Source organism: Somniosus microcephalus, chromosome 5, assembly GCF_052327205.1.
Source record: "Somniosus microcephalus isolate GS21.2 chromosome 5, FLI_Smic_1.0, whole genome shotgun sequence".
In the NCBI taxonomy this organism is placed as follows: Eukaryota; Metazoa; Chordata; class Chondrichthyes; order Squaliformes; family Somniosidae; genus Somniosus; species Somniosus microcephalus.
Genome location: NC_140991.1, coordinates 117,722,747 through 117,744,946, shown reverse-complemented (window position 1 = coordinate 117,744,946; position 22,200 = coordinate 117,722,747). Strand labels below are relative to the sequence as shown.

The window sequence follows — 22,200 nt, the reverse complement described above, 5'->3', positions numbered from 1 at the left end:
ATGGCCGAGACATGGGGTTGACTCATTCCTGTGACTCCAGGATCTGGTCAGCATAGCGTCTCACAATGTTCTCCCCAACATCCACTGTGTACATTAGTGGCCCCTGCCATGTGCATATCATTCCTGGTTGCCATTTCTCTGTTCGGTAGTCGCGGGCTAAGACTGGTTGCCCTACATTGAAGCGCCTTGTCGGCTTCTCATTGATGTGCTGGAATTGCTTATTCTCAACATCTCTTCGTACATTTGGTCTGAGCAAATCCAGATGAGATCTCAACCTTCGGTTAAAGAACATTATGGCCGGGGCTTGGTTGGTGACTGCATGTGTCGCATTTCTGTAGGTTAACAGGAAATTGTCCACCTTATGCTGCAGTGGAATGTCGTCATCGCACATGGCCTTTACTGCTTTTTTAAAGGTTTGTACGAACCTCTCAGCCAATCCATTTGTGGCTGGATGATACGGAGCGGATGTGTAATGCCTTACCCCATTCCTTTTTATAAATCTTTGAAACTCTTTGGACACAAACTGTGGTCCGTTATCAGAGCAAATCTGCTCTGGCAAGCCGTTCCTGGCAAAAATGGTCTGTAGGACTGCAATAGTTTTCTCCGTGGTGGTGGAGGACATTTTGATCACCTCAGGCCATTTCGAGTGCGCATCCACGGCTATTAAAAACATTGAGTCCATGAATGGACCAGCAAAGTCAATATGCACCCGTTGCCATGGAGATGAGGGCCACTCCCATGGGTGTAGAGGGGCATGTGGTGGTGCATTTTGGACCTTCTGGCATCCTGAGCAACTCTTTGTCGGGTCCTCGATTTGCTGATCGATCCCCGGCCACCACACATAAGCCCTAGCAAGGCTTTTCATTTTCACCCCTCCCAGATGAACTTCGTGAAGCTCATTGAGCACTCTATCCCTTAACTTGGGTGGAATTACCACTCGGGATCCACACATCAAGGTCCCCTGGCATACTGACAGCTGTTCTCTTCTGGATGAGAATGCTGGCAACAGTGAGTCGCCATGTGCTGGCCATCCCTTCACCGTCAAATCATATACCCGAGACAGTGTCGGGTCATTTTGGGTCTCCTTCTCTATACCAGCGTTAGTTACTGGCAAGCATTCAATTAAAGTCGAATGAAATATTTAGACAGGATCCACTGCTGGTGCTTCCTCCGCAGTAGGCAGTGGCAAGCGTGATAGCCCATCAGCGTTTCCATGCTGTTTTGTGCCCTTATACTCGATATCATATTGGTGTGCCCCTAGAAAAAGGGACCATCTTTGTAGCCGTTGCGCAGTCATCAACGGAACGCCCTTCTTTGGATTAAAGATGGAGACAAGTGGTTGGTGGTCAGTCAGCAAGGTGAACTTCTGCCCGTGCAGATAGTGATTGAACTTTTTCACTCCCCACACTTGGCTGAGGGCCTCCCTGTCAATCTGGGCGTAGTTACGCTCGGCTGAGGTTAGTGACCGAGATGCAAAGGCTACTGGCCTCTCCGAGCCGTCCGGGAATTTGTGCGACAGCACCGCTCCAATGCCATAGGGTGATGCATCACACGCCAACCGAATTGGTAGTGCTGGGTTGAAATGAGCCAACACCTCTTTTGATGTGATCAATGCTTTGCTCTTCTGGAAAGCTTGTTTACATTCGTCACTCCACTTCCATGGTACCCCCGTTTGCAGTAGGGTGTTCAGTGGGTGTAGTACGGTAGACAAATTCGGCAAGAACTTATGGTAGTAGTTCACCATCCCGAGGAACGACCTCAGTTGTGACACATTTTCCGGTGCTGGAGCCTTGACTACTGCCTCAGTCTTTTCAGGGGACTTATGTAACCCCTCTTTATCAATAACGTGGCCACAATACGAGATCTGCTCCTGGAAAAAATCGTATTTGTGGCGATTAGCTCGGAGCCCATATTCCTTCAATCTAGTGAGCACCTGCTCCAGGTTGGCGAGGTGATCACTGTCATTTTCGCCCGTGACCAGGATGTCGTCCAAATAACACTGGGTCCCTGGAATCCCTTGCAGGACTTGTTCCATTGCCCTTTGCCAAATAGCCGGAGTTGATGCTACCCCGAACACCAGCCGGTTGTATTGGTAGAGACCTTTATGAGTGTTGATCGTGAGGTACTGTTTCGAGGCTTCTTCTACATCCATTTGCAGGTACGCCTGGGCCAGATCAATCTTAGTGAAGCGTTTCCCTCCAGATAGCGAGGCAAAAATATCTTCAATCCGCGGAAGCGGATATTGTACAGTGTGAAGGACTGGGTTCACTGTCACCTTAAAGTCCCCACAGATGTGAACCTTCTTTGGTTCCCCAGGCATATTACTCAACGACCTCTTCATTACAGGAATGATGGGTGTAGCCCACTCACTCCAGTCCACTTTGGACAATACTCCTGAACGTTCTAAACCTTCCAGCTCTGCTTCGACGGCTGGGCGGATCACATAAGGTACCGGTCTGGCCTTAAAAAACTTTGGGCTTGCATTTTCCTCTATTTTGATCGTCGTTGTTATGCCTTTTAGTGTTCCGAGTCCCTGCTGGAACACTTCTTGTGCGTCAGTTAACATTTTTGACAGTCATCCAGGTGTGACGTCGTCATCCTTTTTGGCATCTACAGTCAGTGCTTGTATGGAATGCCAATCTAGCTGTATCTTCCGGATCCATTCACGTCCTAGTAGTGGTGGTCCTCCATCTGGCAATACATATAGGTCCATTTTTGGTGTTTCCTTGCCGTTATATATAATGTTCACCCTTATTTTTCCTTTTGGGGTAGACTTTTTGCCCCGTGTACATCTTCAAGACAATCTTTGTATCTCTCAAGAGTATATGTGAGAATAGCCGCTTGTAGTCCCTTCGGTTTATGACTGTTAGGGCTGATCCTGTGTCCAATTCCATTTTCACTTGGACTCCTGCTATCTTGAGCGTGACCCACATAGTTTGGTGATCCTCTGTTTTGATCACATTATGTAGTTTCAGACAACCTAGCTCCTTGCTTCCGGAGTCTGTATCACTCTTCTGTTCGTCTGAACTACTCTCCGTCACCTTATGTACCTTCTTGTACTTCTCCTGTGGAGATTTCTTGCTGCTGGTTTTCTTTCCTGACCTGCAGACTCTTGCTATGTGTCCTACTTTTCCACACTGTCTGCACACTTTGTCCTTGAACCAGCAATCATTATGGTCGTGTGTTGTTCTGCCGCAGCGATAGCACTTCACTGTTCCGTATGACATTTCATTTGTGCCATATTCTTACGGTCTCCGTTGTATCTCTGCAGCGCCCCATGCGGCTGCTTCGTGTGATACTGCAATGCTGAAAGCCTTGTCCAGCGTAAGATCCTTTTCTGAAAGATGCCGTTTCTGGGTTCCTTCACTTTGAAGCCCACACACAAACTTGTCCCATGAAGTATCTGCTAGTCCCGTTCCAAACTGGCAGTGTTTCGATAGCTTGCGCAGTTCCGTTAAATACTCAGCATTACTTTCATCTTTATGCTGGTTCCTTTTGTGAAACTTAAATCTTTCTGCTATCAGCAGCGGTGTGGGGTTTAAGTGGTCCTATAGGATTGACACTATGTTTTCAAAATCCTTTTCTACTGGCTTCTCTGGGGCTACTAGGTTTCGTAGTAAGCCATACGTTTTTGCACCCATTGAATTCAACAATACCAGCGCTTTCTTGTCATCTGGCACTTCATTCGCCTTGCAGTATACTTCTATGCGTTCAACATATGTCGTCCAATCTTCGACTTCATTGTCGAACGCTGTGATACTGCCACTCTTCGGCATTTTTGGGTGTGGTTAGACTGGCTTAAAATGGCGTCTCCCGCGCTTTCCTTTCTTCCCCGCTGCGGCTTAAAATGGCATCTCCCGCGCTTTCCTTTCTTCCCCGCTGCGGCTTAAAATGGTGTCTCCCGCGCTTTCCTTTCTTCCCCGCAGTGGCTTAAAATGGCGTCTCCCGCGCTGCTGCCAACGCCGCTCTCGGTGGTCCTCCTGGCAAATGGCGACGCCGTGTGGGTTTCGGCGCTGCTCCTGTGCTGCTGCCAATGCTGCTCTCTGTGGTCCTCGTGGCAATGGCAGCACCTCGCGTTTTCCTGCACGCCTCTCTCCCCCGTTGACGCTGCTCGGCCCTTGAACACCGGCTGCGCTCTGCTCTCTCTCGCCTCTCTCCCCCGTTGACGCCGCTCGGTCCTGAACACCGGTTGCGCTCTGCTCTCTCTCGTTGACGCTGCTCGGCCTTTGAACACCGGCTGCGCCCCGTGCGCTCTGCCCTCTCTCTCTCACCCGTCGACGCTGCTCGGCCTTTTCTGTGCCGCTTGGTCGGCTCTAGCCGCCGCTGTCCGGGAAGGGTCTGCGCAGTACCTGTTGCCAGCCCGTTTTGCTGGACCACCGTGGCTGGAAAGCCAAGCCTGGCTCTCGACAGCCTCCCCTGCGATGCCCGTGCTTCTGGACTCGACCTCCTTCTACTGTTCTCCAGGAGCGAATCCCTGGGAGGTCAGGTAGGTTCGAATCTTTCTCGTCGCCAATGTTAGATCCCGGTATCTTAATGTGGTGTCCTTCAATAATCAGACAAAGACTGCAGGGAACGATCAACAGGTGTTTACTGAATGAGGGTTCAAACTGCAACTGACTGTACAGAGCACCACTCAGGGCTTATATACAGGTGTGGTCACTGGCGGTACTACAGGATACAGGAGCTGTAAAAAGTAGTTCTCCCCCTTAAAGGTACATACACTACACCTGGGAAACCTTTTGTCCTTACTCTCTGTCTCCTATCTCCAAACCAAGTTCCAGGCCATGGCGCTAGGTTGCCTCCAGTTCCATGCCTTTTAATTTTTGCGAATCATTTTTTGTACGGAACCTATCAAATATTTTCTGGAAATCTATATAGATAACATCAATAGACATTTCCTTATCCACCATGCCGTGACCTCCTCAAAAAAATTAAACCAATTTAGTCAGACATTAGGAGGACTGTGATGGCTGCATGAGTTTAGCTTGTTCACACAGTTCAGGAATGTCTGGTCTGTGCTGAGTTTGGTGATCTCGGCTGAACCAGCATTGAGGTGCCATATGTGGATTTTGCACCTCTGTGTTGTGAAGAGAAAATTGGCTTGGGTTTCTGCTCCAGATTTTTACTCAGTCACCCTTGCTAGAAGTGTGCATCAGCTTAGAACAGGATTGGCGCCACCTCTGCTGACGACTGTGGATGAATAGCCTTTTGATGCTTGTTACCTGTGTTTATGTGTAAATAATGGCCACTGGGTGAAGTAGCAGAGGAAATCTGGTCCCATGGAACTATACTGCAACAAAAAAACAATGTTTTTAGAAGCGGGGAGAACATTGCAAGAAAGTTTAAGTAACAACAACAACTTGTATTTATATAGCACCTTTAACGTAGTAAAACGTCCCAAGGCGCTTCACAGGAGTATTATAAGATAAAAAATTTGACACCGAGTCATATAAGGAGAAATTAGGGCAGGTGATCAAAAGTTTAGTCAAAGAGGTAGGCTTTAAGGAGTGTCTTAAAGGAGGAAAGAGAAGTAGAGAGGCAGAGAGGTTTAGGGAGGGAATTTCAGAGCTTAGGGCCGAGGCACGGCCACCAATGGTTGACCGATTATAATCAGGGATGTTAAGAGGGCAGAATTAGAGGAACGCAGATATCTCGGGAGGGGGGTTGTGGAGCTGAAGGAGATTACAGAGATAGGGAGGAGCGAGGCCATGGAGGGATTTGAAAACAAGAATGAGAATTTTGAAATCGAAGCATTGCTTAACTGGGAGCCAATGTAGGTCAGCAAGCACAGGGGTGATGGGTGAATGGGACTTGGTGTGAGTTCGGACACGGGCAGCCGAGTTTTGGATGACCTCAAGTTTACGTAGGGTAGAATGTGGGAGGCCAGCCAGGAGTGTATTGGAATGGTCAAGTCTGGAGGTAACAAAGGCATGGATGAGGGTTTCAGCAGCGGATGAGTTGAGGCAAGGGTGGAGACGGGCGATGTTACGGAGGTAGAAATAGGTGATCTTAGTTATGCCGTGGATATGTGGTCGGAAGCTCATTTCAGGGCCAAATATGACACCAAGGTTGCGAATAGTGTGGTTCAGCCTCAGACAGAAGCTAGGGAGAGGGATGGAGTCAGTGGTTAGGGAACGGAGTTTGTGGCAGGGACCGAAAACAATGGCTTCGGTCTTTCTAATATTTAATTGGAGAAAATTTCTGCTCATCCAGTACTGGAGCAGTCTGACAATTTAGAGACTGTGGAGGGGTCGAGAGAAGTGGTCGTGAGGTAGAGCTGGGTGTCATCAGTGTACATGTGGAAACTGACGCTGTGTTTTCGGATGATGTCACCAAGGGGCAACATGTCGATGAGAAATAGGAGGGGGCCAAGGATAGATCCTTGGGGGACACCAGAGGTAACGAGCGGGAGCGGGAAGAGAAGCCGTTGCAGGTGATTCTCTGGCTACAATTAGATAGATAAGAATGGAACCAGGCGAGTGCAGTCCCACCCAACTGGACGACGGTGGAGAGGCATTGGAGACGGATGGAGTGGTCAGCAGTGTCAAAGGCTGCAGACAAGTCAAGAAGGATGAGGAGGGATAGTTTACCTTTGTCACAGTCACAAATGTGACTTTGATGAGCGTCGTTTCGGTGCTGTGGTAGGGGCGGCAACCTGATTGGAGGGATTCAAACTGGAGTTGCGGGAAAGATGGGCACGGATTTGGGAGGCAACAACACGTTCAAAGACTTTGGAGAGGAAAGGGAGGTTGGAGATGGGGTGGTAGTTTGCAAGGACGGAGGGGTCAAGGATTATTTTTTGAGGAGCGGGGTGATGACGGCAGATTTGAGGGAGAGGGGGACAGTACCTGAGGAGAGAGAACCGTTAACAATGTCAGCTAACATGGGAGCCGGAAAAGGAAGTTGGGTGGTCAGCAGTTTGGTGGGAATAGGGTTGAGGGAGCAGGAAGTGGGTCTCATGGACAGGATGAGTAGGGAGAGATCGTGAGGGGAGATCGGAGAGAAACTGGAGAAAGATGTGAGTTCAGGGCTAGGGCGGGGCGAACCTTAGAGGAAGTTTGGCCCGGTGGGCTAGGGAAAGGAAGGGAAGTGGCAGAGGCAGCTGAACAGATGGTCTCAATCTTGGAGACAAAGAAGTCCATGAGCTCCTCGCACTTGTTGTCGGAGGTGAGGGTGGAGGAGACAGGAGAGAAGGGTTTAAGAAGACAGTTAGCAGTGGAGAATAGAAGCCGGGGTTTATGTTTGCATTCCAGAATGATTTAGGAATAGTGAGCAATTTTGGCAGACGAGAGCAGGACCCGGTAATGCTTTATGTGGTCCAGCCAGACCTGGTGGTGAATGGCTAAACCAGTTGTCTGCCATATCCAAGTAAAAGAATTATTAGGAATAGGAAGGGGCTGTTAGATCTAACAAGTCTGTACTTTACTGATTTTTATGTCAGCCCCATCCCTGCGGTTCCTTACAGTATTTCTTAATCTTTTCTCTATTAAATAATTTAGACTTTTTAACAAATCTGTGCACTGGGAGTTTTTTTATTACTTAGTGAGATTGTTAAAGTCCCCCACAGCAGTTAGGCTTTACATGGCTTTGACTTGCATCTAGATTATCACTTAGATGAAATGTGCTTATAAATTACATATACATTTTCAGGTGACTTAATAGCATAAATAATTTTGGTGTCTTGCCTTGATAATAAGATGGTCTAATAATGTACAGTTATCATTTTTGTTTCTCTAGGCTGTTGTAAGGGAGTCGCTCTCCAGCCTGACATTTCAGTCAAGAAGTGGTTATAATGTTGCCGTTGGTGAGAACCTGACATTGGAAATGGAACTGTTCACCACAGTACGGCAATTATTAGCCTTTGACATCACATTTGAACCTGGAATGACTCACCGTCACACACTGAGTGACCATTCACCGGCATTTGAAAGCCATTCCCACCTCCAACTTATGGAAGACTATGGCCTACAGAATTGTACTTTGCGCATTCAAATCTTCCATACTTACAGCTTTGTTGGTGGTTTTAACATTTCAATTGGCCTGTATTATGGACTGGGTGTAGTCAATGCAACACTGGCAGAGCTCGTGCAGGTTTATGATCCCATAAATAAAATTGATTTACTTTTATGGGATAAAATAGTACCTTCAAGAACAAACTTGACATTTAGGGTTGCAGGTGAAGTCAATAAAACAGGGTCACAATGTGTTTGGACTATCCAAAAAGGCAACAGCACATTAAGTGTGAGAAGGACTGCTGACTGGTATATCCAGCATTTATTTGAAACAGCAGGAATCTACATGCTAAAAGTGACAGCTTCTAATCCAATCAGCAGTGCCTCATTTCGTAGCAGTGTTGAAGTCCAGGATACAATTGAAGGCCTCGCTCTGTCCAGCTCTAGTCCCAGATATCTACCAACTGATTCCACAATCATTGTTCATGCTCATGTACTCAGTGGAAGTAACATCACATATATATGGACATTTGCTTCGAATTATACAGATGTACAAGCGAGTACACCTCGAATGATGTATACATATTCACAGCCAGGAGTGTACTTGGCCAGTGTAACAGCAAGAAATAATTTAAATGAAATAACAGAAAGTGCCATCACGTTTACAGTGCAAGATCTCGTGGGAGATATAATAACAAGTATTCCCAACATAATCACAGTCAACCAAACAGTAATCATCTCTATCTGTGTAACTTCTGGCACAGACCTGACTGTTGAAGTACTGGTAAATGATTCCAGTGTGTTTAACACTAGTAGTTATGTGGCAGACAGTGCACTGGATCTGCCTTTTACCTTCAATCAAGTTGGGGAATTGCAGCTGTTGCTTCGGGTTGCAAATCTGATCTCTTCACACAATGTTTCAGTAACGGCATTAGTGGTTAAAGAGATTCATGTTGTCTCCATAGAAATACAACAGCAACCTATTGTTGGGGAAGATGTCATTCTTACTGCAAAAGTTAATGGTAAGTTTTAACAAAACATTAAAAATGACTTTTATTCAATACTGAATCAAGATTTAAAAAATACGTCTGTTGCCTTGCTTTATGATTTTTTTCATCCTAAAGAAGATTTGTTATCTGAAATTCCACTGAGCCATAAAACATGAACCTGAGAATTGTAATTTTTTTTAAATAAACGAGCACCACCAAAAGTATTCCATTGCATATAAAAGCCTCTGCTATGGAAATGCTCTTGTGGCAGGTTCTGGTCAGATTTATGCAGATTACGTTTGTTTGTAGCTGTTTTCTAGCTCTTTTATGCAAATAAAATCTTATTTTAATTCTGATTTATCTTCGATTTACTTTTATTAATGATTTTATTTGAAATGTAATATATATAATTTGCTTTTAAAACAGTAGATAGAGCCCAAATTCAAATTGGCCTTCTCCTACATTGGGTTTAATTAAATAGGTTTTAATCTCCTGTGTCCAACTGAAAATTTAGCCTGAGCATAAATCAGGTCATCTTCTCATAGAGTCCTTCTTGTAGAAATTGCTAGAATAAATGCAAAACAAAAAAATATATACGCAATTTGCGTCCAGAACTAGGTTGGTGAAATAGGTTTTGACTTTGTCATTTGAACACATGTTGTGACAGTTCATTTTCTATATTCATTTTCAGAATACCTATGGAAAAACAGAGCATACATATACAAATGGACCCTGTCTGACAACCATACACTGACAACTGGTAGTCCTGTTATAATATACAGATGTAGAAATGTTGGGCTTCAGCGGGTTGCTTTGTCTGTTTCTAATCTAGCATCAGAGACTTCGAGTGAGCTTGTGCTAAATGTGTCCGAACTGGGTAGTGGTCCTAGACTCACTCATTTGGCCAACATGGCGGCTGGACAGGCCATCACCTATACATTTAAGGTAATATTTTCTATGATTGCAGCAATATTCTGTTTTAAATCAAAGGGTGTTAAAAATGAAGGCTCTTATTTTCCCTGTGCTGTTAGGGCTGCAGGGATGGGAAGGTGTCTTCTGTGGAGATAAATCCTCCAAAGCTTAAAATAGTGAGGATAGTGAATCTTCTGGTCTTTTCAGAGAATCGAAGACGTGATAAATTTTACATGTTCTGTGGATAGGGTTGCGAGCTCTGGTTGGAGACATTCCAGGAGGTTTCATCACATGACCGCCTGCTTCCAGCAGCTCCGCCCTCATGCTCTTGTGATTTGGTTGGCCAACATGTACATCCTCACAGCACACCGCCTTCCCATATCAGTTGGAAAAAGAACGGACTCTTTGTTATCCGATTGGATGATTCTTGACTGTCAGCAAAAATAGCATTTTTCTTCCCCCATCTGAAATATTTTTATAACTGATATACAAAAGTGTTCAAAGAAAATGCAAAAAAAAACCCACATTTCTTTTAATGCTGCTGTTATTTTTCTCCTGGGTTGTTCACAGCAGTGTCTGGCAGATTAATCTTTAATTATTGGAGACTCCAGGGCAATCCAGGAGTCTTGGCAGCACTAAGTGTTGGAGGAATAGACTTGATGAGTCGTACAGCTGATTCTCAGTGCATCATTTTTCTCTGTTCTTAATGTGCTGCTGTAAGTGCCAAATGTATGATGATGTACAGGATGTCTCCTCTGTTTGCCTTCATTTAAAAGTGTAATTTTCTTCCAAACTAGCTGATCTCTTGTAGAGTTGTGCACGGGGAGTGAAGACCATGCGTAATCTTCAGGTGAAGCGAGGTTAGAGGGTGAGGGAATAATTGGACCAGGGCATGCATGCATAATTCAATCCCCATTTTACAGTCATTTTTTCAGTCTTTATTTTTAAATATTTCCATTGTAAATTCCTATGCCCACATTTATAACGGAAACTGCCTATGACATGTTGCAGCACCTCCAGTGGCAGGTAGGTGTAATTGCAACACACATTTTACATCTGCATTTTCCATTATCGGCTGTCAGCTTGGTTCAGTAGTAGCACTCTCACCTCTGAATCAGAAGGATGTAGGTTCAAGCTCCATTCCAGAGATTTTGAGCACATAATCTAGGCTGACATGTCAGTGCAGTACTGAGGGAGTGCTGCACTGTCGGAGGTGCTGTCTTTTGGATGAGACGTTAAACTGGGTTGGTTCAGTTGGTTGGATGGACCTTCAAATTCTATGGCACTATTTGCAGAAGAGCAGGGGAGTTCTTCTGGTTTCCTGGCCAACATTTATCCTTCAACCAATATCAACAGATTATCTGATCATATATCTCGTTACTGTTTGTGGGAGCTTGCTGTGCGCAATTTGCTACCACATTTCCCTACATCAAAACAATGACTATTCTTTAAATGTAATTGTTTGGTTTCCATCACTCTGTCTTTCCTATTTCTGTTTCTTTCTCTTTTTTTTTCTTCTTTCCTTTTGAGTGGGAGCTGCTGAATAGCATTGCAAGCAGAGGAGCCTCCAATGGCTGTAGCCTGCATTTGGTGTGGGGTTGCAGGGAAAATATGGCCCTCGGTGGCTCCCTTCCCATCTCTTTCCCAATCAACCATGCTTCCCACCCCCAACCTTGCCACCATCGCATTTCCTGCTCCTTCAGCTTCCCGGTAGCCCTCCCCTTCCGACCAACCCCTTGTTCCCATCACTACCGCTACCTGTTTTCCTTTCAACTGCTTGCTCAACCCCTGTACCTTCCCTTCCCCCTTGCTTCGCTATCTCCCCAACCACACTCGCTCCCCATCAGGGCCCTTTACTCTCAACCTGTTTCTTCCTCTCCTACATTACATTCTTATTTGTTTTTCTCAAAAAGGCTTTATTTGTTTTCAAAAGAAATAAAATAAAAATGAGGAAAGAAATTGTTTACCTGCCTCTCTCGTTATCTTCTCTCTCTCGTGTGCTCATAGATGTTAGCAGGTGAAATAATTAGTTGCTTGCAAAAATCAATTAAGTTGAACTATTAGCATGAAGAAAGTGACTCTGTCTTTCTCTCTCTGCTATATAGAACACAAAACAGAAGCTGCAACGTGTGTTTGATCAGAAACCTCTCCTGCTGCATCCTCTTCCCACTCCTCTCCACCTCCCCTTTCTTTCTTCCTCCTTCCCCCTCCTTCTCCTCCTTTTCCCCCTCCTCCTCCTTTCCCTCCCTCTCCTCCTTCCCTCTGCCTCTCATTCTTTCTCCCTTGCCACCTTCATCCCCTTTCCCCTTCCTTTGCTTTCCTTTCCACCCTCACCCTCTGCCCTCCTCTCTCTCTGTCCTTCCTCCTCACATTGCTTGGTGCTATTATTCTCCTCGCCCTGTAGCCCTGTCTGACCTGAGATGTGCCATCGACACTTTTTAAGTATTAAAAATAGTGAATTGACGCAACATTAGAATGGTATTGCATCTGTAGATGGTGTTGTGAATGTCACGCAATGACTCACTCACTTTTCTCCTTTTTCCCCCTAATAATAGATATATAGACAGATATTTTTGTTGTGTTCAAGTTCATAAATTTTCTGAGACCTTTTGTTTTATAATTTCATATTTTCCTTTCTACTGTCAGCAGTTTTCACCCTCTGGTCGTCCCTTTGCGCTTCGTGTTTCATTATGTTGATGTCAGTTTTCTTTAATCACCTAGGGCTCTCTTTTTACAGAACATTTTGTCAGACATGGGTGAAGTCGTAATCCACTTTGGTGATGGAAATATGACAAACGTTTCTACTTCCAGTTACAATAGGTACAAATGTAACTTTTTCACATTTACTGTAATAAGAAACTGAAGAAAAACTTGTTGAGCAATACGGAGAATGCTGACAAGAAAACAATACATATATGTATAGAATAACCTAAGAACGACTGCAAATGTGTGCGGTATAATAGCTTCTGTTCTATCACGGATGTTATTCCCTGAGTATTATCATCCCATTGGTGTCAATTAGTAGATAAGTAATGAAAACTGGTTTTATTTCAACCAATTTTGGTGTTTCACCCAAGGATATTATAAAATACATTTAATTTGATAAAACGAATTTTAAGATGATTACTTCAGGCCGATTGTATTTCTCAGATTCTCATTTACAATGATAATGCTATTAACGTGTTCTCACCTGTTGCTCCAAATCAAACCTAACAATTCACACTCTCCCATGGCCTCTGAGACTTCAAATTCTAGGCCAAAGGACAGGCAACTGCTTCTATTCATTCTGACATCCCTGCTGCTCACCTTAACTCTGAATCACTTGATCTGCTGTCACTAAAAATATTTTTCCTTCACATCACTACATTTATCTGCTGTATTTATCATTGTCCTAATATTGATCAAGCTTCTCCTGGATTCTTTCGCCTGCAAGCACCTCTTGGACTTTTCAAGTTCCGGGCAGCCCAAAACTCTGACCTCGCCAACTGGCTTCAAATTTCATTGCCTGGCTGACTCCATATGATGACCTCTCACAGGTCCCGGATGGCTTCTGCCTCCCTCCTCCAGTCCGGTCTGAACGCTGACCTTCCAGTCAGTTATCCCATGTCTCCGAGCAGGGTTAGACCTTGAGTTCTGACTGGGACAAGGTGAAATTTGCAATAGCAGAACTCTTCCATCTGAACTCTTACTGTTGTTAATGTTGTAACTATTGTTGCACACAAATAAGCTGTTGTGACAGACCCAAACTTCTCTGCCTCTCTCCTCCTCTTCAGCCTCTCTCTAGCCATCTCCAGCCCTAACACTCTGTAGCCCCTTTCTAACAAACTGCACCACGTCATTCCTTAACTCTATCATCACGACTATTTATCTTTCCTCCTACATCCTCCCTCTGGTTCAACCTGGGTGTCCTTCAATTGGCACACTGATGGTTGTACCTTGGCAATCACTTGTAATGCCTTATTCCCTTGTCCTGGCACCCCTCCCATCCCTTTCTCCTCACTTCCTACACTCTTCTAATTGGGTTTGGTGTGACCATTGTCACCCCCAGAATCTCTGGCTACCCACCCACTTTCCATCATGCAGTATAACTCCTGCTCTTTCACAAACAGCAGTGTTCCCATCATGAACTCATCCTGGGGAGGACATCAACATCTAGAGACTAACTGAAATCTTGCTCACTGATGGCAACTCTTTCCCTATCACCAAGGTCGTGCTACCATATTAATGTTCCACCACATTCCATGCACAAAACATAAGTGCCAGACCACTGCTGCAGTGATTTGGAGAGGGGATTTGGTGGAACATGAATCTGGAGAAGGCAACCTTAGTAAGAAAAAAGCAGCTGCATCAGTGGAGAAGATGCTGATACACTAAAGCCTATTGCCTTAGTGATCCAGTACATTGCCCACATTAGAAAAATTCATCTTCTACCACAGTTCATGTCTCTCCTTCAAGACCCTATGACCTCTGGTGCCTTCCTCACCAAATTCTCTTTCACTCTTGCCATGTTTCAGGATTTTTTGAACATTTCCCACAAAAAGGATTTGAAATATGTGTTGGGTTTTAAAGCATAGTCAATTTGCACAGGTTTAAAAAGGAAGGCTGCAGGCATTTGGAGAATGTGAATTAAAGACAGACATTGATACAAACTTCGAGTCTGTCCCATTTAGTCATGTTGCAACTAGGCAACACAACCCTCAATACTTCCCACCCATCACCAGCTAGCCTGGGAGAGGCAAAAAACAGATTTCATACCTGTTACTTGGGGAATGATAATTTTTCATATGTGGTTGTTAAAAGGATTTTATAGAATAACATGTGAAGTAATTAACCAGAATGCAAAGTTATAGATAAATTGCTGCTTGACATTCTCTAATTATTACTTCCTGATTTAGCTTGTCTTGTCTTGTTGCTGACAAAAACATTTTATAGTTTCAGCATCAACCACACTTATCCATTTGCCGGAATCTATAGTGTTGATGCCTTCTTCAGTAAGAATGCTGCTGCACTGTCCTCAACCATTGTTATTCAGGATCTTATTGGAAATCTGTGCCTTACTGGTCCAAACAACTTGAGCCTTGCTACAAGGTAAACTCAGGAAATTAGCACTTAAAAATAGCTCACGTATACCATGCATGTTTCTTTGGGCTTTGTATTTGGCTCTTTTAAAACATGTATCCCTATCTCTGATAATTAAAATCTGCAAAATGCATCTATTTTCATATAGTGTTTCTGTACTTCAGTTAATCTCAGTTTATAGTGGATTAAATTCTGCATGTATGTTGAAAAAGCTGCTCCTGGTAAACATGTTGGCTGGAAACACATCAGTTGTAGATTTCAAGCAATATTGATGGGTGAAATCTTCACAATATTATCAGATCTGACATTGAGGAAGGAAAACTCAGAAAAGAACCTGATAAAGAGGAAACTGAAAACAAAATTGCACATCTCAGATACAGCTAAGTCCATAGATATTTAACACCAGAAAATGCCTAACTAGGAGCAAATTTTTCCCAAAGTCATCACATTGCTGGTCAAGTGATTAAGTGGCTCCCATGCAAAGTTACATCTGTCCTGACAATTACATATATTATAATTCAAAAATCACACTGGTGACAAAAACATTTTGCCTGTGCCTTGGTAATGACTTACATGAAGCATAATGCAAACTCACTGGGACATAGATACTTCTCATCACCACATAAGAGACAGCAGCTAAGGTAATATAAGGTACTGGAGAGAGAGGTCGAATCACTGCAGTTCTTACATATTAATTCAGAAAACCAGAATTCATAACAAAACATCAAATAACAATCTCACTGCCAAAATGACTGATCATTCTTCCTGCTGTATCTGAAACTTGGATAGGGAGAGGATTGCCAGATGCTTGAGGCAGCGACCCTGATTATTTTCACAAATATTTGCAAGGTAAAGGTTCGCATACCCATCTTCAATCAACAACAAGTTTGTAGAACATCTGCGTGTAAGGTATCCAAAAACATTTGGAAAACAAATATGTTGGACTAGTTCATTCCTGACATTAGCAAGTTTGACTGTTGATGACAGCAGCCCCAAAATTAATAAGCACAAGTCTAGTCAGAGATACCTCAAAAGAGGTGGTATGTGCCAGCCCTTTCAATGCAACATAAATGCTTACCAACAGAAGTAGCCATGTCTTTGGCTGAGACAAGCTGATTAGCTGATGCATCCTCATCCCTCCAGTAAAGCAAAGTAATTTATTTCCGAGTTGTGTTGAACAAGAATTGGAGAAGATCGTGACCCCAGGAAAATAAATCACTGTTGCAGTTTTAAATTAAGTGTGTATGTAACGTCATTTAAACATAGAGCAAGTGCTGTAGCAGCTGACCAGCCCAGTAATCAGAGCTTTTTGTACAGTACTATAAGCTACAGCTGGCATTGCAAACCTGGTTCTTCGAGTGTTTTTGTAATACAAGCATAGCATGCAGGTGAGCTGGTGCTGAGAACAGGGACAGGTCAGATTCTGTTGTGCTGCAGCTCCTATTATCCTAGTCAGAGTGGGAGTGGGATAGAGACTTGGATTGGCAAGCAACAGGAAGCTCGGGGTTGCACTTGTGAGCAGAATGGAGGTGCTCAGAAAACCAGTCACTTAATCTGCGTTTGGTTTCCTCATTGTAGAGGAGACAACATTGTGAGCTCTGAATACAATATACTAGGTTGAAGGAAGTACATGTAATTCGCTATCTTATACAGAACAAATGTTTGGGGCCCTGGGCAGTGGTATGGGAGGAAGTGTGTGGGCAGATGCTGCATCTCCTGCACTTGTATGGGAAGGTGCCAAGGGAAGGAGAGCAAGCAGTAGGGGTGATTAAAAGGGTGTCATAGAGGGAACGATCCCTTCGGAATGCTAAGTGGGAGGGGAAGGAAAGATGTCCTTGGTTATGGGATTACATTGGAGGCGGCAGAAGATGGATGGCGGAGGCTGGTAGGGTGGGACAAGGGGAAGCTTATCATGATTCTGAGAGGGGGACAAGGGGTGAGGGCAAAAGCACAGGAGTGGGATGGACTCAGTCAATGACCATGGTGGAGGGGAATCCTCAGCTGTGGAAAAAGGACATTCTGAAAGCTCTGGAGTAGAAGGCGCTATCATCAGAGCAGATGCGGCAGAGACACTGGGAGAAGGGAATGGAGTCCTTGCATGAAATGGGATGGGGAGAAGTATAATTCAGGTGACTGTAGGAGTCAGTGGGCTCGAAATAGATCTCAGTGAACAGTCTTTCCCAAAGATAGAGAAGTCCAGAAAGGAAGGGATGATTCAAAGATGGATTTCAAAAAGGCATGGAAGTGCTGGAAATTTGAAGCAAAATTTAACAAAATTCTCTAGATCAGGATGAGAGCTGGAAGTACAAAATCAGTTTTGTGTTGATACTTCATGAAATTTGTGACTGATACCTTCAAAGGATCTGTTATCTGCTAATAGCTGTAAGAGCTCGTCCCATAGGTGCTTGAGTCTACAGTGTGCAAATTTGGTTGTTCTGAAAGACTGTCACACCGTCAGAATTTACTCCCACATTTTGTAGAAACAGTCAATTAGACAGTTTAGTCACATTTATTTTCAAGGTTAAAAAGAGTTACTTTACTCCAGTATCAGTAGCAGTGCTCACCCCTGAAATCTTATAGGTTGTGTATGAGTACTTTCTATGAAGTGTTAGCACACAATAAAAAGTAATTACCAAATCTAATTTGTGTGATTTTAGATCTGTTGCGGTTTGCTTTTTAAATCTACCTGGTTAGCTGAGTTCATATTAGGATTACTGCCTTTGCATATTCCAAGTAAATAAAGCAAATAAGTGTTTGCACAGAACACCCCACTAAAACTATTTCCACCATGAAGAAATGTGATTCAGAAAGTAGTTTGGGGGATTTAGAAACTGGAATATAGACTGCCAACATAAAGTAGGAAGTAAGAGAACAGATATAGCCAACCGGAAAAAAAACTCTGCCTGTTTGCCAGTTGTAGGCCTGTTCCGTAATGGTGGGAGTGTTTTTACATGTTTTATATCCGTACTTGGTATCAGCTTGTTCGCACTTTCCCCTCTGTCAAGACCATTAGTTCAATTCAATTCAATTCAATTCAAATCGCTTTATTGGCATGATAAGGTACATCTTATGTTGCCAAAGCATCGAAAAACATTTATGGTTGAACACATAAACGCAGATCTATTCATACAATGTATAAACAGATATATCCCTGAGTGTATAAATATACATTCGTATAATTTGTATATACTCTTCTTAGGTTTACTGGTTATCCCTCTGTTTATGGCAAGCTGTAACATAGTGTGCCGCTAAGGTTACACAGTTTCTCTGTTCCCCTAGTAGGTATGGGAGTTTTTGGTCGTCATTCAAATTTCTGAATTCAGGGCATATTTGTGAGAATTTTTGGTAGAAATTCTCCCTGATGCCCTGATATTTTCCACAAGCTGTGAGGAAGTGCATCTCTGTCTCCACCACTCCCTGACTGCAGTGTCAACCCCAACCTAAGATTTGAGCCTATAATCTAGGCTGACATTTAGCACTGAGAGAGTGCTGTATTGTCAGAGGTGTCGTCTGCTTGTTGAAGTGGACATAAAAGATTCCATAGTACTATTTGAATTCGAGCGGAGAGTTCTCCCAGTATCCTTGTCAGTATTGCTTTTCTACATAGCTTCTGTTTGTAGTTTTGATCTATCTGGTTTAAATTTATTGCCATTTTTTCCTATAGTCCACTTCAACCTTCTGTTGCAAAATGGAATGCAAAGCTTGCGAGTGGATCAAACTATATCTTTCTGTGGCTGTACTCGGATGGCATAATGAACCGTACTATCATAGGTCCAAACCAGGTATGATATAACGTAAGTGCAAACTGTACTGGTGGTATGCTGGAACAGTGCTTTGAAGGACCAATGTGAGGTAAGATTGATCCCTGTTCACTGAGTTCCTGACCTAACCATGCAGGCAGATATCAAGTGGACAAGGTTACCCTTCACAATGAGGTACAGAAAATTGGGAGGTGACCATCAGCAAAATATCCCACACTAGAATTAATATGTTTTTTCATTCATACCTTAAAAAAAGGCAACGCTTCATTTCCTGTTTTGGCCACCCGTTTTAGCTTTAACTTCGTTCATTTCAACCTATTAGTTGCCACTGAGACTGAGAATAGAATCATAGAATCTTGCAGCACAGAAGGGGGTCATTTGGCCTATCGTGCCTGTGCCGGCTCTTTGAAAGAGCTGTCTAATTTAGTCCCACACCCCAGTCTTTTCCCCATAACTCTGCAAATTAGTTCTCTTCAAATACATGTCCAATTGCTTTTTGTAGGTTACTATGGAATCTGATTTCACCACTCTTTCAGGTAATACGTTCCAGATCATAACAGCCCTCTGTGTGAAATAATTTCTCCTCAATTCCCCTCCAATTCTTTCGCCAATTATTTTAAATCTATGACCTTTGGTTACTGACCCACTTGCCAGAGGAAACAGTTTCTTCCTACTTGCTCTATCAAAACCCTTCATAATTTTGAATACCTTTATTAAGTCTCCCCTTATTGTTCTCTGCTTCTCCAATCTCTCCACATAACTGAAGTCCCTTATCCCTGGTATCATACAGGTCAGATTAGGGATGCCACAAGATGTTAGACTGGACTGACACTAGCAGTCGATTCTGGATGAAGCCTGTCATTGGCATTTGAGTCAGGGTTGGGATGATATTGGGAGTTGGGTCAGGGTTGGGTTAACAGCAGGAATTGGGTCATGGTTGTTGAATCATAGTGAGGTGTTAGGTCAGGTTTGGTCAATGCTGATGGGAGCAACTAACAAAGAGATTATGACTACCGTCCCTCACGTCAACCTAAATCAGTTAGTGCAGTGTTCAAATTTAACATCTTGCCTACCCTCAGCATTACTTGTTCAGGAATTCTGTGTCCCGTAATTTGCAGTCAGCGGTGAAGCAAAGGCGATTGCCGCTGGCCCCGAAGTAAGCTTCCCACAAAGATCTCGCGATCTCTGTGGCGAGCAGTTCGGCTTTTCTGACGTGCAGTTGAAATCAGCGTAGTTTAGTGGGAATCCCACAGCTGCTGTGACATCACCAAGCTGTCGAAGCAGCCAGTCACATTGCAGAATTCTCATACACTGCAAACCAGGAAATAGAAAACACTAATAATCAATCACTTTAAAAAAAATTTACACAGATCATAATAAAGATTGGGACATACACTGGGTTAAGGTAGAAGCTGAAATATCATGAACAAACTTATACAAAAAACATTTCAATTAATTTAAAATCTAATCATTTTTAACTTAATGGAAAAATTTGACATTCCACCAATATAAAATTAGTTTTTCAGGGCCAGAACAGTTGTTTATCAATAGTTATTACTCAGCTCACCATTAAAAACCCAGTTACACCTCATTTGAATGGGTCTAGCTTTTTAGCGGGTTTCTAATGGCGATATTTGTTCGGAAAGGGGAAGTTTTCATCAGATCAGTGATTTCACTGATTGCCAGTTCTAGGGCCGGTGGTGGCGGAGTGGGTGGTGGTGGGGTTTGGTGAGGGTGGGGTCCACAGTGCAGCCTGTGGAGGAGCAGTGACTGACAGAATACAACTTCAGGATTTCTGCGTTAGGCTTCACATACGCTAAATCCTGAAGTTGCGGTCAGTTTCAAAGGTGAAATGATGGCGAAGGCTGACATTTCGCCGACATCAAGACCACAAGTTACGGGCCTGTGTTTCTATGCAGATCAGCCCTTAACAAGGTGTGATTTTTATTTTTAGTACTGTTTCCTTTTAAGCTTGGGAAGAAAATGTTTGATAACAATGGAAGAAAGGCCCATCAGCATTATTACATAGGATTATATTACATAGGATATATGGCACAGAAACAGGCCATTCGGCCCAACCAGTCCATGCTGGAGTTTATGCTCCACATGAGCCTCCTCCCATCTTTCCTCATCTAACTCTATCAGCATAACCCTCTGTTCCCTTCTCCCTCATATGCTTGTCTAGCCTCCCCTTAAAAGCATCTATACTATTTGCTTCAACCACTCCCTGTGGTAGCGATTTCCACATTCTCACCACTCTCTGGGTAAAGAAGTTTCTTCTGAATTCCCTATTGGATTTCTTGGTGACTATCTTATATTGATGGCCTCTAGTTATGCTCTTCCCCCCAAGTGGAAACATTCCCTCTGTATCCACTCTATCAAAAATTTTCATAATTTTAAAGACCTATATTAGGTCACCCCTCAGCCTTTTTTCAAGAGAAAAGAGACCCAGCCTGTTCATCCTTTCCTGATATGTATACCTTCGCATTTCTGGTATCATCCTTGTAAATCTTCTCTGCACCCTCTCCAGTGCCTCTATATCCCTTTTATAAAATGGTGATCAGAACTGCACACAGTATAAGTGTGGTCTAACCAAGGTTCGATACAGGTTTAGCATAACCTCCCTACTTTTCAATTCTATCCCTATAGAAATTAACCCTAGTACTTGGTTTGCCTTTTTTTATGGCCTTGCTAACCTGTGTCGCAACTTTTAGCGGTTTGTGTATTTGTACTCTTAGATCCCTTTGTTCCTCTACCCCACCTAGACTCGTACCCTCCAAGTGATAAATGACCTCCCTATTCTTCCTACCAAAATGTAATACCTCACATTTATCTGTGTTGAATTTCATTTGCCAATTATATGCCCATTCTGCAAGTTTATTAATGTCCTCCTGTAACTTGTTGCAGTCCTCCTCAGTATTGACTACCCCCCTCCCAATTTGGTGTCGTCCGCAAATTTAGAAATTGTGTTTTTGATTCCTAAGTCTAAATCATTAATGCAAATTGTGAACAACAGTGGTCCCAGCACTGATCCTTGTGGAACACCACTACCCACCTTCTGCCACTGTGAATAGCTACCCTTTACCCCTACTCTCTGTTTTCTGTCTTGAAGCCAGCTAGCTATCCATTCTGCTACTTGTCCCCTGACTCCGCATTCTCTGACCTTATTCATTAGTCTATTATGGGGTACTTTATCGAAGGCCTTTTGAAAATCCAGATAAATTATATCTACTGCATTACCATTGTCTACTCTCTCTGTTAGCTCTTCAAAAAATTCAATAAGGTTGGTCAAGCAAGACTTTCCCTTTTGAAATCCATGTTGACTATTATTATATTTTTGGCTTTAGATGTTAGAACATAAGAACATAAGAAATAGGAGCAGGAGTAGGCCAATCGGCCCCTCGAGCCTGCTCCACCATTCAATAAGATCATGGCTGATCTGATCCTAACCTCAAATCTTCTATCACTCTGCATCCACCCGAACCCATGTGATCTCCCGGGAGAGGC

General features: G+C 43.5%; 1 protein-coding gene across 1 annotated transcript in view; it reads left to right on the top strand.

The window, feature by feature from the left end:
- pkd1l1 (polycystin 1 like 1, transient receptor potential channel interacting) overlaps positions 1-22,200 on the top strand; it is a 412,439-nt gene that overhangs the window by 105,175 nt on the left and 285,064 nt on the right. The window contains exons 6-10 of the mRNA XM_085989354.1: positions 7,738-8,974; positions 9,633-9,886; positions 12,591-12,673; positions 14,786-14,941; positions 18,597-18,714. Of these exons, the coding sequence (XP_085845480.1) occupies positions 7,738-8,974; positions 9,633-9,886; positions 12,591-12,673; positions 14,786-14,941; positions 18,597-18,714 (1,848 nt within the window). The remainder of the gene's footprint in view (positions 1-7,737; positions 8,975-9,632; positions 9,887-12,590; positions 12,674-14,785; positions 14,942-18,596; positions 18,715-22,200) is intronic.